The sequence below is a fragment of the Megalops cyprinoides genome, chromosome 1 (assembly GCF_013368585.1).
Source record: "Megalops cyprinoides isolate fMegCyp1 chromosome 1, fMegCyp1.pri, whole genome shotgun sequence".
In the NCBI taxonomy this organism is placed as follows: domain Eukaryota; kingdom Metazoa; phylum Chordata; class Actinopteri; order Elopiformes; family Megalopidae; genus Megalops; species Megalops cyprinoides.
The window spans coordinates 21,577,512-21,591,758 of record NC_050583.1 but is presented as its reverse complement, the minus strand read 5'-3'; the positions used below and the strand labels follow the sequence as shown (position 1 = coordinate 21,591,758).

General features: G+C 41.9%; 1 protein-coding gene across 1 annotated transcript; it reads left to right on the top strand.

Annotated features, from left to right (window-relative positions):
• The first annotated feature begins 1,768 nt into the window (after nucleotides 1–1,768).
• fam20a (FAM20A golgi associated secretory pathway pseudokinase) lies at nucleotides 1,769–13,231 on the top strand. Its single transcript, XM_036539311.1, has 11 exons — nucleotides 1,769–2,403; nucleotides 4,797–4,990; nucleotides 6,682–6,732; nucleotides 8,131–8,209; nucleotides 8,411–8,503; nucleotides 10,820–10,935; nucleotides 11,428–11,608; nucleotides 12,133–12,242; nucleotides 12,419–12,500; nucleotides 12,605–12,664; nucleotides 12,956–13,231. Exons 1-11 carry the CDS (start codon nucleotides 2,000–2,002, stop codon nucleotides 13,215–13,217), a joined length of 1,632 nt encoding a protein of 543 aa, XP_036395204.1. The 5' UTR covers nucleotides 1,769–1,999; the 3' UTR covers nucleotides 13,218–13,231.
• The last annotated feature ends 1,016 nt before the right edge of the window (nucleotides 13,232–14,247 follow it).

Here is a 14,247-nt window from a genome sequence, read left to right as displayed (position 1 = left end):
TTGCGAAAAAAGTATCAGTCTGAATGCTCACACCCTGAAAATACGCAACACCCTGTTCCATCAGAGAAGAGCCTGGAAAAGGGTTTCATAGATCTATTCATTGTCGTTCCAGTCAGACAGGAAGTCCATATTGTTCATAAACTGAACATATCACAGTTAAAAACTGAGAAGGCCAAAGTCAGCAACACACAAGACTGGTTGTGGTAGAATATGACATTTTCCTGCTCCTGTCTTATTTCTGTAGCAGTGTCCTGTTCAAAGATAGCTATTTCTATTTTAAGACATGATATGAAATTTCTGAAAATGCCACTATAGAAGAACATTCAGTGGTTAACTGAATCAGACAGAGGAATGGTAAAACTAAGATCAACATAGAATTGAAATTTGAAAAGACAATCAGGTGTAGTTTAACAAAACTTGACAGAAGTGACATGATTTTAGGAGGCACATGTTTTCACATTCTCTGGAAATGAAAAGCTAAAATAGCAACAATGAAGTCATACATTCTAAAGCTAACAGTGACCTGCCAGTTACATAAACTGATTTAAATAATTACTCGCTTGCTGGCAATATTTTACACCCACTATTGCGTCATACAAAACATATCAATGATTCATGTGTCTTTATGTAAAACCAAATTATAAATGGTCAAAGGTCACATAATGACATTACCCATTCAACGCTGTTATAAACCAGCATTAATTGGCTTCTGTCCTTGGGAGTCAATATGACAGTTTAAAATGGGTGGCCAAATGCTTTACTTTTTATTATGAGATACAGGATGCAGAGATGAATACAGCTGAACCCCAAGACCCTTTCTTCATTCCCAACAAAAAACCATTGAGCAGGAATGGAACCAATTACCATGAGACATACCACACTACACACTAACATAGGGGGGTCAGGGGTGGGGGGTGTCTGATTACCTCATGCTCAGTCAGGTTTATCATATACCTGTGAAGCCCACCTAGCAAACTGTCAATCAACTGTAACAACAAAACCTGTCACATCAGAGGAATAGTTTCAGCAACTAAAGGGGTTTGGGATAAACTGAACACATTTAATTACATTGTTTTGAAACAGACCTTCGAACAGAATTGACAGTTTTAACAGCAGAAAAATCCATTTTGTGATTGCCTGGATTCATTTCACAAGTGCTCCTGTGATGTTAAAATGAAACTGAGCAGCACATGGACTGATACTGGAAATGACACAAACCAATCAAAAACATCTTAGCCATATCTAAGCAGTACTTTAAATGTAGACTAACTGAATATTTAACAATTCTTAAAGAACCCTCAAGGTGTATGAAACACCACATGCACCTCGAGGGTTCTTTAAGAATTGTTGAACATTCAGTTAGTCTACATTTAAAGCACTGCTTAGATACAGCTAAGATGTTTTTGATTGGTTTGTGTCATTTCCAGTATCAGTCCATGTGCTGCTCAGTTTCATTTTTCCAGGAAAGAAAAACACAAAAAGCCTGAAATGGTATAAGACCTCGGCACATGCTTTTGTTCAACACACCCAAACAAGCGTCAAACTGTTCCAAAATACCATCGCAACGCCCCAGATGCGGGCTGAGAAATGCCTTGTACCTTTCTCATCCGTTGCCTCACAACAACTGCGGTGCATTCACTGGAGAGAGGCTTCGCAAAACAAAAAAAAAACTGCCCAAACAAAAGAAAACTGTAATGCACACCAGGAAATGGGAAATGTTAACCTTTAAATAAAAGCAGGAGAGAGCTGTGTGTGTGTGTCGTGGGTGAGCCTGACCGTGTGCCGGCTCTGTGAGTGGCTCCCTGCGTGACTGGGGGGGGGCTGTGTCGACAGGGAAGTGGGAAGGTGCAGCTGGAATGCTGCCTTAGAGCGAGGGAACCCTGCCTCCGCGGCTGCCGCTGTCTCACTCAGCCAGCAGAGCCGCCACTGAACGCCAGATCGGGGGAATGCTAGCGGAGGAGAGGCGCCGTGACTGCACGCAGAGCCACGCGCACAGACCATGTGGATGAGAAGGGACAGGCTGCTGGTGACCGTCACCCTGGCCGCTGTCTTCGGCGCCGACATCTACTTTGTGCTGCTGCCCAAGCTGCGGGAGAAGTACTTTGGGGATGACTGCGCCTGCTCCGGGGCCGGGAGCGGCAATGCCAGCCAAGGTGACGGCGGAGCGCCTCCCCGGCTGTCCAACTCTTCCGCACCCAGCGGGGACATTGAGGCGGGACAGAGGGTTACGCCGGTTCCCACTGGACAGGATGCTGGAGGGAAGAAATGGGGATCCAAGCTGGAGCGGCTTTTCGCCCACCCCCTCTACAACATCCGTAGCCCTGCCCTGGGGGATGAGGAAGTCCTGCTGCAGCCCGAAGAGCTGATGAACTACTACAAGAGAAAAGTATCCCGCTGGGAGAGGTAGGTACAGCTACCTCATTTTGCCTTCATAGTCTGATATACCTACACCTACAAGATGTCTTATAACACAGAATCATTTCATATTTACAAGAGTATTTAAAATCAAAGAAAATGTGTCAACAGGTGTCATTATTTGTATCTTATCATTTGAATATTTGAACTATTTTGTTGTGTCCTCCGTGTTGTCATTTTTTTATTTTCACAATGGTTCCAAGTAAATGTGATGGCGTATAAATTGTCTTCGAGGACCTGAGGATATGGAAACAGACTTGCTTTGAGACAGAGAAAATGTTGTTCAAAAAATGGCAAGCCATGAAAGCTGAACATTCTCCAGATAAGGTGGACGAGATCCAGTTTGTTTCCTTGGATGACAGTGTAGACTCTCATAATTCAATTTCAAGTACATTCAGTAAGCCAAGACATCCCTGTGTTAATGCAGAGATGTGGAAACACCTGTGGATCAGTGTCAGTGTCTACTTTTCCACGTGTGCTTATTGTGGTAAGCAGTGGCAGAAGGCAGGGTCATTGACACACAGGATGTGGCTCCTCTCTGTCCTGTTCCGGACCTGAACTCTGGCCGCTCAGAGGGGTGCGTAGTGGGTTAAACAATCCAGATTCTCATCCAATCCGCATAGCTTGGCAAACACCCCTTTCATTGCTCGCTTCAGAACTTTCTAAAGGTTTATTCAGGTGGGTTTCACCTTTTCCACTCTAAGAGACACAACAGGAGAGAGGAGGTGACTCTTGTTCTGTGGTGCAATAGGAGTGTGTATTTTGAGTAAAAGGTAGGATGAGGGTGTTGAAGGTATCTGTATTTTGCTTTCTGCCAAACAATGTGTATTCAAAATACATGGGAAGGACTAGTAATATTCCAAGGAGGCAATAAATGTTTGCATAAATGGATATTGTTTGGCTCATATCCTGTTAGGTAGTCAACCACCCCCACAAGTGAAAAGTTTATTTTATTAGTACAATGCACCCTGTGCAGATACAACAATTTCAACATAACAGATGGTGTGGCTGCTTTCACATGAACAGTACAGAGGTAACTGGAACTTTTCCTTCAATAATGTAGAAATACAAAAAACATCTAAAATATGTATTTTTTTCCCCCATGGCTAAATTCTAAATTCATAAATATAGTTGGAGCCTTCAGGCAAGTCTTGCAAAATATTGCAACATCTTTTTAATGATCTATGAATATCAGGGTGAGCTGACTGGGAAAGTTCTGACTTAGGGCACAGTTCAGTGGTATCTTCTTGCTGAATTTTTGCACAAACTGTGGGAGAAAGTTAGTTTAACTGTGTGCATTACAAAGGAGACTCAATTGAATCATGCCACAGGCCAGCTCACTCTGTCAGTAATTCCCCATCTCTCCACGCTGAGTCAAACGCCCTCACGGAGAAAGGCCATCTAAAGAGAGTCACATGGCATAACCTCACCCTGGTCTGTGGCCTGCGGTGGCAATCTTAGATCGCCTGGACAGTCATTAGGGACTGTGGCGCAGAGCGGATAATCGCCTTCTGTGTACTTCCTCTCCAATCAACCGGCCGGGGCTGGGAGATGGATGATAGCTTCTCTCTACTGACGGTAGGATCAGCCCACACTGTGGTACCAACATTAACACATCCTTACCGCTACCGCGCCCTTCACGCTGATTGTGAAACGTCCCTGCCCAGCACCATGCGGCTGTATACAGGAGAGGCGGCTTTCGGGGGTGAAAAAGGAGACGCTGGAAAGGAAAGCTCTTGATGAAACGACTTCCGCGGATGCGCACCGCGGACGGCTGCCGCGTGCTTAGGCTCAAGCGTGGGCCCTCTGCCTGTAAGGATGCCGCTAAAAATATTTCCCTCAGAAGACAGTCTGTTTGTTTGATATGATTAGATGTTCCTTTTTGCCGAGATGCAGCGAAAGCAAGAATCTTGTCAAAATAATCTGGTGGGTACTGCGGAAGGGAGGGCAGTGACTGTGCACGGAGGATCCTCTGAGACGGCAGACTCTGTGGGAGATGCAGTGTGGTGAGAGCAGGGCAGCTCCTGCGTGCACTGGCATGCCAGTGCTGGAGAACCCCATCATCTGGTGACTCAAACTTTCAAACTTAATTGGCCTGCTTAATGAATGTTTTCCAGCACAAATGTAGCTTTGCTCACTTCTAAGTTTGTGCTGTGGGGCTCAGGTGATATGCATTCAGACAGCCTTACTTTAATTGAATGGGAAGGCAACGCACACCTCTTTGGCTGAGCATTGAGCGTTTCGATTTTTCTCAGAGGTGGATGAAAAGATCCACAAATATCTCATGGTGTAGACTTAAAATGCTTGACGCAAGACACCTGGTTTTCAGACCTGAAGAAAAAAACAATGTTCTTTATTGGTGTGTGCAATCTCATCCGCAGACATCAGAAATACTATAATGAAGTGGCAGCAGCCACCAACATCTCTCTGCCTGATCGTGAGGCAGTGTTTGACTCAGAGGCCAGCTGGCTCAAGTTCCACCTGGGGATCAACAGATATGCCCTGTACTCCCAGGATGACCCTAACATTGAGCATCTGCTCCAGGACCTGCGCAGTACTACAGTCATCAACGCAGGTATGAGCTCAGTACCAGAGCGGACTCACAGAGTGTTAATAACTGTGTTATTAACCTGCTTTTCCAGGGGTGTCTTATCATACATGTACAATCATTTATTATTACAATTATGCCAGATCAAGTGAAATGTCACATTTAAATAAACTTAAACTTACATGGATATACCACATTACTTGATAAAAGCAAAAACTGATTCATAGTTAATGAGACAAGCTGTATCGCTGTAAATACAAGGAAAAAAATCGCATGCAGTAATGTGATGCAATAGAAAAAATAGTGAGTGTCAGAAATGCATAAGCTGTTATGCTGACAAGCCACACTTTACTGTGTAGCAAGAGGGAAGAAGGACAGAGCATTCTAAATGGGAGAAAAATGAGATATAAGTCTGCCTATAGTGGCTCATACCAGGGGGCAAGAGAGAGTGTAGGTAGCTAAATAAATAGCTAACTAAAGATAAGGAGCAGGGCAATTAGCACGGTGGAAATTTGAAGGGAATATGAGTAGAATCTGATCTGCAAAGAAGAGAACAGGGAGTAGGAGCCTGTAAAGAGTAGGCCTGTGAGGGCGAAGATGTCAAGCAGCTAACTTCTGCATTATCTGAACTGGAAGTACAGCACAGGAAAAGAAGCTAGTGGAAAAAAACTACTACACTATTCAAGGTGAGAGTCAACTAAAACCTGGAGAAGGGAGTGTAACACAGTACTAGAAAAGGTTGACTGTTTCAGATACCAAATTCTGTAATATCAATTTACAGCAATCACACATGGAGAGCAAGACAGTGAGGAGTCTACACTGCTGAGTGAAAGAGTAAGATAGGATTCCATAGTGGCCAACAGAGAGGAAAAAGAATTAGGGAGATATAAGGTTGGATTTAGAATTGTTAAGTTTAAGACATGCTGAAACCTGTAAATCAAATCAAAGGAGTGAGATGGGAGCCAACTGTATCTACCTATCTGACCTAGAGAATAGGTCTTGAGACAAAAAAAACAAGGGCCTTGAAGTATTTCAGAAAATGTAGATGAACATAGACAGACCCTCAGCACCTGATAAGTTCAATGTCACCACAAATTACTAAATTAGCAAGAAAAATGAGGACTGTGTCATCTACAGAATCAATAGCAGCAGAGAGATCAAGAGGGGATTTTAGAAAGAATCCCCTTCTTTCTAAAATCCCCTCTTGATGAACCATTCTGTGAAGACACAGAATGGCAGTTTTGTGCTTTGTGGGATCAAGGTGAGTTTTTATAGATGGAGATGTAAAATAAGCCAGTCAAAAACACAAAGAGCGTAGCCAAAAGTAAGGAATGTATTCATGACTGAGGGAGTAAAGGCCATGACATTTGGAAAAAGTTGCCTGGAAAAGATGAGTAGGTACAGAAGCCTGAAGGCTGGCAGGTGGTTTTACATCAGAGTTAGTGTCATCGATCAAAACCAGAGTTAAGGTAATTCTGGGATTTCATGGAATGAAGGGAGAAGCAACAGCCTGTTATAGACTCAAGAAGTGTTGTAATTATGATGATTAGTCATTTTATTGATTAACAATGACAAAGTCAACAGTAGAAACCAAAGAATAGATGGAGGTCTAAATTGAGGAGAAAAAATGCATTATGCTCATTGTTAGCTATAACATTGAAAATAACACAGTAACAAGGTGATTGCATAAATTTCTTTTTTTCCCCTCCATCATGCAGATTATACCCAAGATGAGAAAGCGCTCAAAGGAGTGTGTGACTGCTCTCAAGGTAAGCCAGTCCTGTTGGAAAATACTGTGCTATTTTTAAAGAGAGTTGAATGCATAATGTTGTGTGCTTTTCAATTATTTTTTTAGTTAGGTAGTTCTTCTGAGGAGACCATTTCACGTATGCTTCGTGTGGTGGTTTGTTTTTTCATCAAGCATTATGTTATCAGGAAAAGTGCACACATTCATTCGTTTGACAAAAATTTGTTTTCATCTGCTTCCAGACTCTATAAATGAACATAATCTTAATTATGTTGGAATCATCATCAGTTCTGTCCTAGAGGCAGGAACAAATCACGCTTTCATTTAGGAAAAGAAGATAGGTCTTTACTCAAAGCCTGAAGTAACAAGCTACACTTAAACTCCTTTATCTGTATGGACAGGATAGTGGGCTGCCCCCTGTGGTAGCACAACCCACTCAATTTTTTTTAAAAGAGCACTGTAGTCCTGTTATCTACTCGCTCACTCTCACAGACACACAAACACACACACACACACTCACCAATCAGCCTTAACCAAGAACCCAAACGTGCATTCCAAGATTTGTAGCTTCACCACCACATTCGCTCAAAACAAAGAATCTGTTCCAAACCACAGCTACATCAAACACTGCCAAGCGTAAAAAAAAAAAAACTCACTTTTTTCTTCAGTTTGTCTTTTTTTTGGAATAATTCTCTTAAAACCCAGACTTTCTGTTCAATTGCAAAGCAACAATGTGCATTATGTTTCACAACCTGTTTGTACTCACTCTATATTTTGCTTTTTAAAAGCCACAAAGACTGTAAACTATTAATATGATGAATCTAAGAGAACAAAAATAAAAGTCTGAAGTCTGTGGTTTTAGTTACAACACATATACACACACACACATTTTGAAGCTACTTGCCCTGGCATGCAACAGACCCAGACAAAGATGGCAAAGAGCACATACTGAAAATAATAGCACATTTTATAAGACCAGTTATGTAAAAATCACTCTGTAATTACGTTATCATTTAATAGGTGCCACAATGGGGAATAAAGCAAAATAAATAGAATGACTAAAGGAATTCCAAAATAAGTGATGGAAAACGATGCTATCTTTAGACGTTTTTTTTTTTATGCCTAACCAAAAAAAAAAAACAAAAAACAAAAAAAAACTGTTTTTACATTTCCCATGAGCCCCAAATATCCGTTAAATTAGAAAGCTGTTTGAAAATCTTAAGACAGATACTTATTGTATAAGTAAATACTCACACCTTCTGAACTGTACCCCATTAGAACAGGAACTGAAGAGGCCTGTGGTATGGGCACAGCATGCTGGCTGGCCCAGGTCTGCACCGTTCTGACTACACAAGTCTGACTGACTGGCACAGGACTGTACAGGTCTGACTGCTTCTGCTCTCTGTCTTTGTGTCTGCAGTGGTGAAACCCAGTGGACACCACCTGAAGCTGGCTCTGAAGCTGAAGGACTTTGGCAAAGCCATGTTCAAACCCATGAGGTGAGACATTGCTCTGAAAGTGAGAGCACCTGTGTTTTCATGTATAAAAAAAAAAATAACAGGGAAAACAGGTCTGAGAGCTGAGACTGATATGACAGAGTCCTTGTATTTAAAGTAATACCAATGTCCAGTGCAGAGCCAACAAGCAGTGATTTGCAATGATTTTAAATGGGGTTTTCCCTCCTGCTTATGTTGTCTCAGACAGGAGAGAGACCAGGAGACACCAGAAGACTTCTTTTATTTTGTTGACTTCCAAAGACACAATGCTGAAATAGCTGCTTTCCACCTGGACAGGTAAAATGACACTGACACAAATCTGCCTTGTTCATTATTAAATGTAAACAACATTCAAACACTGCTGCGCTAAACTGTTCGAGAGATAATCTCAGAAACTCTTACATTTTAAGGGTCAGTGGGTAATAGGTAAAATAGTTTACCACAAGTATGGAGTGCTGTTAGTTCTGTTTTCCCATGATACAGAGCAGTCACAGCTAATGTGCTGCTCGGTTCATGGGCTGTTTGGTAATATTTTGTGGCCCAATAATTTTGTTAAAAATGAAATGCTGAAAAAGTAGCAAGCATAGTACCCTTGTAATTGTCACGGTGCACAATATTAGACAACAATATTGTTTCAAGCATCAATCTGTAGCTATGAATGCTATAAGCACAGTGGCTGCTGACACAGCTGGTAACACGTGTAACTACACACCCATACATCTGAAAAATTATAACTGATACATCACAATGAGCAACCATGGGCCTCTCATCTTATTCTCTTGAGTTTTTTTTTCCAAGTGAAGTATGACATGCTGTAAATATACAGCCCTTGGGTAGTGCACGACTAAAGTCTCAGTGGATGTGAGTGATCTCATTAGTGGTGTAGCAGTGTCTTAAAGGCGCTGAGGTCAGGATGGCCTCATCCATCTTTCCTCATACCGGGTCTGCATTGCTAATCAGCGTTAAGACTGGGGTGGAGGCTCTACCCTGTATTTTGTAATCACAGAAATGCCTCACCACCGGCTCCAGCTTGTTACGCTTGAACCTCAGCGATAAAATGGTGACAAATGTCCTGGTCACACCCAGAGTAAGCATTATAAATTGACCACCATTGCTCAAGGAAGGGAAATTATGACACAGACTGAATGTTTTGGAAATCTGATTCTGTTTTGCAGCCTAACCACCTTCTCTCTCTATCTCCCCCCCTAAAAAAATGAGCGTTTTCAGTTTCAAACTGGACTGAGATGTTGATGGTTGTAACACACTGTGGGTAGACACAGATTACCTCACCACTCAATCTTGGTTGCAGGTCTTTGTTGGCTGTTCGTGTCAGTTGCAATTGTAGGCCGAATTGTGCCAAGATTCTAACAGCATTCATGAAAGCTCAGCATGACTATTGTTACTGAGATAGAGCTGATATCGCTGCAGCTGTTGTGGAATTGGCAATTTTTGTTTGTTTGGAAGAGAGGACCTCAGGGAATGGAATGGTATGCAGCCACATACACACCAACAAAACAGACTGCCTTGAGACAATGTCTGTTTTAAATATGCCTGTATTAAATATGACTGCTCTAATATATAAATTAATTAGAACAATGCATACTTTGTTTGAAATGTTTTTTTTAATGCTCAACAAAATGCCAACAGCCAAGGGTGTTGTTGTTACAGCCCATGCTCCATACCTTAACAGTATTCAGTCCAACAGAATAGACAGGGGGATGTGCAGTTTGAATTAACATTTTCTAATGATCCTAGCTGATGGTGAGGGTCTCATCAACAGTGACAACATTTATTCAAATTTAAATCACAAATTGAATTTAAACTAGTTTACTATAGACTGAGTGAAAGCATAAATATTAGATGTTGAAATTTATAACCATTTTGCTAAACTGGCAAACAAGTACCAATCTGGAGACTGCCCCTCAAGAATCATTTCACAAAATTTGTGCTACAAGTTACAGAATGTTGTCGTCCACATGATTGTGAAACATCAGAATATTGTTCTGTAATGAGTAATGGCTCTTCTGTAACATACCTTTGAAAGTTATGAACTGTTTGTTTGTATTTCACAGCTAGGAGTCAGAGGTTATGTTAGTCCTTGATTTTCCAAGTCAGAATAACAGAGAGCAGTTTGGGAAAGCCCAAGGTTTCCATAATAACATTTCTGTCTGGAATAATTACATCTGAGGAGAGAGGATAGTGTCCTCTTACTATTGAGTGTGTAATTAGTCTGGAGAATGGAAGCATGTCTGCTAGACGTACAGTATATTAATAATGGCAGTAGTAATGATAATAGCACTCAGAGAACTGATTGCCTTAGTCGAGCTGAATGAAATACAACAATTTTCCAAGCACAGATTAAAAAGTATGAAGGCCGTAATCATTTTACTTGTCATGTTTGGAGACCAGGATCAGTGATCTGCTTTAGAAAACAGCATGCTACTTTCACAGAATACTAGGAAACTCTTGCAAAACGAACAGAGCAAAACAAAAAAAAAACAGGTCTCTGCCAGCAGGGCAAAAATAGAGCTCTGCAAATAAAAGAGCCGTGCTGTGCTGTTCAAGGGTGCCTGCAAAAGATGTTACAATGCTTTGTAATGATGTGTCTGACAGAATATTAGACTTCCGCCGAGTGCCGCCTGTAGCAGGAAGACTTATTAATGTCACAGACGAAATTCTGCTAGCCACACAAAACGAAGAGCTGAGGAGCGTCTTCTTCACCTCCCCAGGTGAGTGCACAGAAACACGTCAAGAGTAACACGGAACATCTGCCATCTTGCTGTAGCACATTCATGTTTGTGTCAGTTTCGCACACTTCTCTTTCTTGTAATGGCCCGCTTTGAGACAAAGCACCACCGACTGCATCACTGAGATAAAGAGAGAATTTCGGCCTGTTTTCACTCGATACGAAGCAATTCACGAAGCAAAGTCCTGCTGATCAGAGGTGTGAGTTTTAGTTTGATAGTACCAGCCCAAACCCTATATGACAAGGCATGTGTGCTTATAAGACTGCACAGAGACAGGTTTCAGCTCTGGCCTGTTTCTGTGCAGTCTTATAATCTGAATAGCGTAAGATAAAGGGATAATGATCTGAATAGCGTAAGATAAAGGGATACTCAAACTCTCCACATTCCTTCCAAAATGTTGATCACAAAATGAAAGAAACAGCGTGGACCTGCTAATCTAATGGTGAGCATGGGTTCCCTCCTCTTTTCTTACAGCGAACAACACGTGTTTCTTTGCCAAGTGTCTGTACGTGTGTAAGACAGAATACGCAGTGTGTGGCAATCCAGACATGCTGGAGGGCTCCATGTCTGCTTACTTGCCCGGTCTGAGCATCGCCCCTCGCATTTCCATCCCCAGCCCCTGGATCCGCTCCTACACCTTCACCGGGAGAGAAGAGTAAACCTGCCCTCAAACGCTTTGCACCAGTGGTGGTCACTTTTGCTAACACACATAAAACACACAATCCCCGCCCCTTAACACCTGCTGCCTCTAGGATTGATGTTTATTTTATGTGTAGTATTGTGATGTATTTTGGATTCTCTGTTCTAGTGCACTTGGCTTCTATTGTTCAGTCAGGTTGCACAAGTTAACTTGCAGTAGGGCTTGAATGGTGTTATGCTCACACTCAATGGTCTGGAATTGTTGTTAGCCTTGAACAACAACTTGAATGGATACGCTCATGTTCTATTGTGCTGGAAGTCACATTGGATAAGAGCATCTGCTAAATGCATGTAATGTAATGTAATATAGTAAGATTGTGTCTCCAACCTCTCAAATCAGGGACTGCAAGATCTGCTTGTTTTGCGGAGCAGAACATATCATGATAATTCTGTTTAATGATATTACTGGAAAACTATTTTGTAGTTGTCATCTTCATATATTCCCACTGCCTGTTCTAATGTACCTGTGTTCTCTCATAGATGGGAAGTAAATCCATTCTACTGTGATACTGTTAAGCAACTTTATCCCTACAACTCTGGGAACAGGTTGCTCAATATCATCGATATGACCATATTTGACTTCCTCATAGGTAAATAGCCAAATAGGTACATGTGCATGACTTCTGTGTTGAGTTGTGTCCAGATATGGTTTAATAAATTCAGAAGAAAAGTGTCATCACAAATATTCAAAGAGTATGTATATTTCCACTGTTATTTGAATGTAGCAAAACCATGGTAGTGCAATTCTTTTTCTATCTCCCTTCAGGAAATATGGACCGGCACCACTATGAAATCTTCACCAAATTTGGAGATGATGGCTTTCCTCTTCACTTTGACAATGCCAGGGGGTAGGTTTATCGCCAAGGCCAATATTTTGTTAGCTTATTTTACTGTCACCAATGTCACCATCTCACAGAGACTCCCCCTTGTCTTGTTTGGTGTTGTATTGCAGATTTGGAAAACATTCCCATGATGAGATGTCAATCCTTGCCCCACTGGCTCAATGCTGTATGTAAGTATGGGAATGTAAAGTCAATTCATGATAAATGCCAAGCTGACTTCCTTCTTCATGCTCCTAAAACAGGGAGTAACTTCAGGTTACTCCCTGTTACTTCAGGTGACTTCAAATTTAGCCTTCAAACATGTACAGACTCTTTTAATGTTTTTATAGTACTTTACAGCCATTGCAGTATAAAATGTTCACCAATCCATACTATGAATGTACTCACCATCAACAGTCACCAATTCATAGCAAAATGAGTCTTTTTTGGTCTCTTGGCCTTTGAACCTTTTCCTCTGTCAGAATCAAGAGGTCAACCCTGCTGCGCCTTAAGCTGCTGTCTCAGGGGGAGTACAGGTTGAGCGACGTGATGCGGGAGTCGCTGGGCCATGACATGTTGAGGCCCGTTCTGACGGAGCCCCACCTGCTGGCCCTGGACCGCCGCCTGCAGCGCGTCCTCCGGGTCGTGCACAAGTGCGCAAGGAAGCTGGGAGAGGCTCAGGTGGTGGCTGTGGACTTTGTGGAATCTCACAGAACAACGGCCAGGCCCAGCGGCAGCAGGTAGCATGAGTTGCCAACACAGGGGTGGGAGGGAGGGAGAGGGAGAGGGAGAGAGAGAGAGACACGTGGTGGTGGAGTAAAGATGTGGTGATGGAGGAGGAGATGAGGGAGGTGGAGGTGGAAAAGGAGGACACAGACATGGGGGTGAAGGAGGAGAGCGATGCGGTTTCTTTCAAGCAAGGAAAGGGAAAACAAATGCATAATTGCACTGGATTATTCAAGACATTTTCATGCTCAAAGCCCATTATTACCCACAACCCTATTTTAATGTGATGGATCAAAGATCGAAGATTCTCTAGTCCTTCCCATATTAACCAGAAATACATTTTATGCGAGCAGTAAAATGCCCTTTAATTCACTATATCTGTGGTCTATGAGAAAGATAAAAGGTGCATTTGAAGACAGACTAACCATTCAGGTCCATATCTGTTTGATGTCCATTTCAAGTACAAAAAACTAGATCTCTCTGCACACTGCATGTGAAGAAAGACTGCATATGTTAAAAAATTGTACATGTTTACAGGCTGGGTTTATGCTCAAGAGCTTTCATTAGTGCTAACTGGAGTAGCATGACTAGCTTGTTTTGGAAAGCATACCATTACTAATAGACTCACCATTTGGAATTCAGATTTGTGTGTTGGTAGTCCAGATAGCACCTCTGAAATCTCTAACAAGTTTCTTGTACTTTGTCTGAATATGCATGTGTCTGGTTACCAAACAGTTCCTTAGCCACACTATTCATCATTCATTATAAATGTCTGTACATAAATACATGTGCACACACATTCTGGCCTCTGGCTAGCTTGATCCTAATTATTTTTAATCTATTTCTTGACAAACAAGCCACATTCATTGCAAGTCTGTGATTGTTTAAGAGGCCAGTCTCTCCAAAAGAAAGTGTTACCTATTAAAATGTCTGAAGCTTGAATGGTTTATGGCTTACTTTCCAGACGGATTGTAAGCCCATAATCCCTGTCTGTCTCATCAGAGAGAGCTCTCAGACATTTGTGTGGCATCACAATGAAAATAAAACC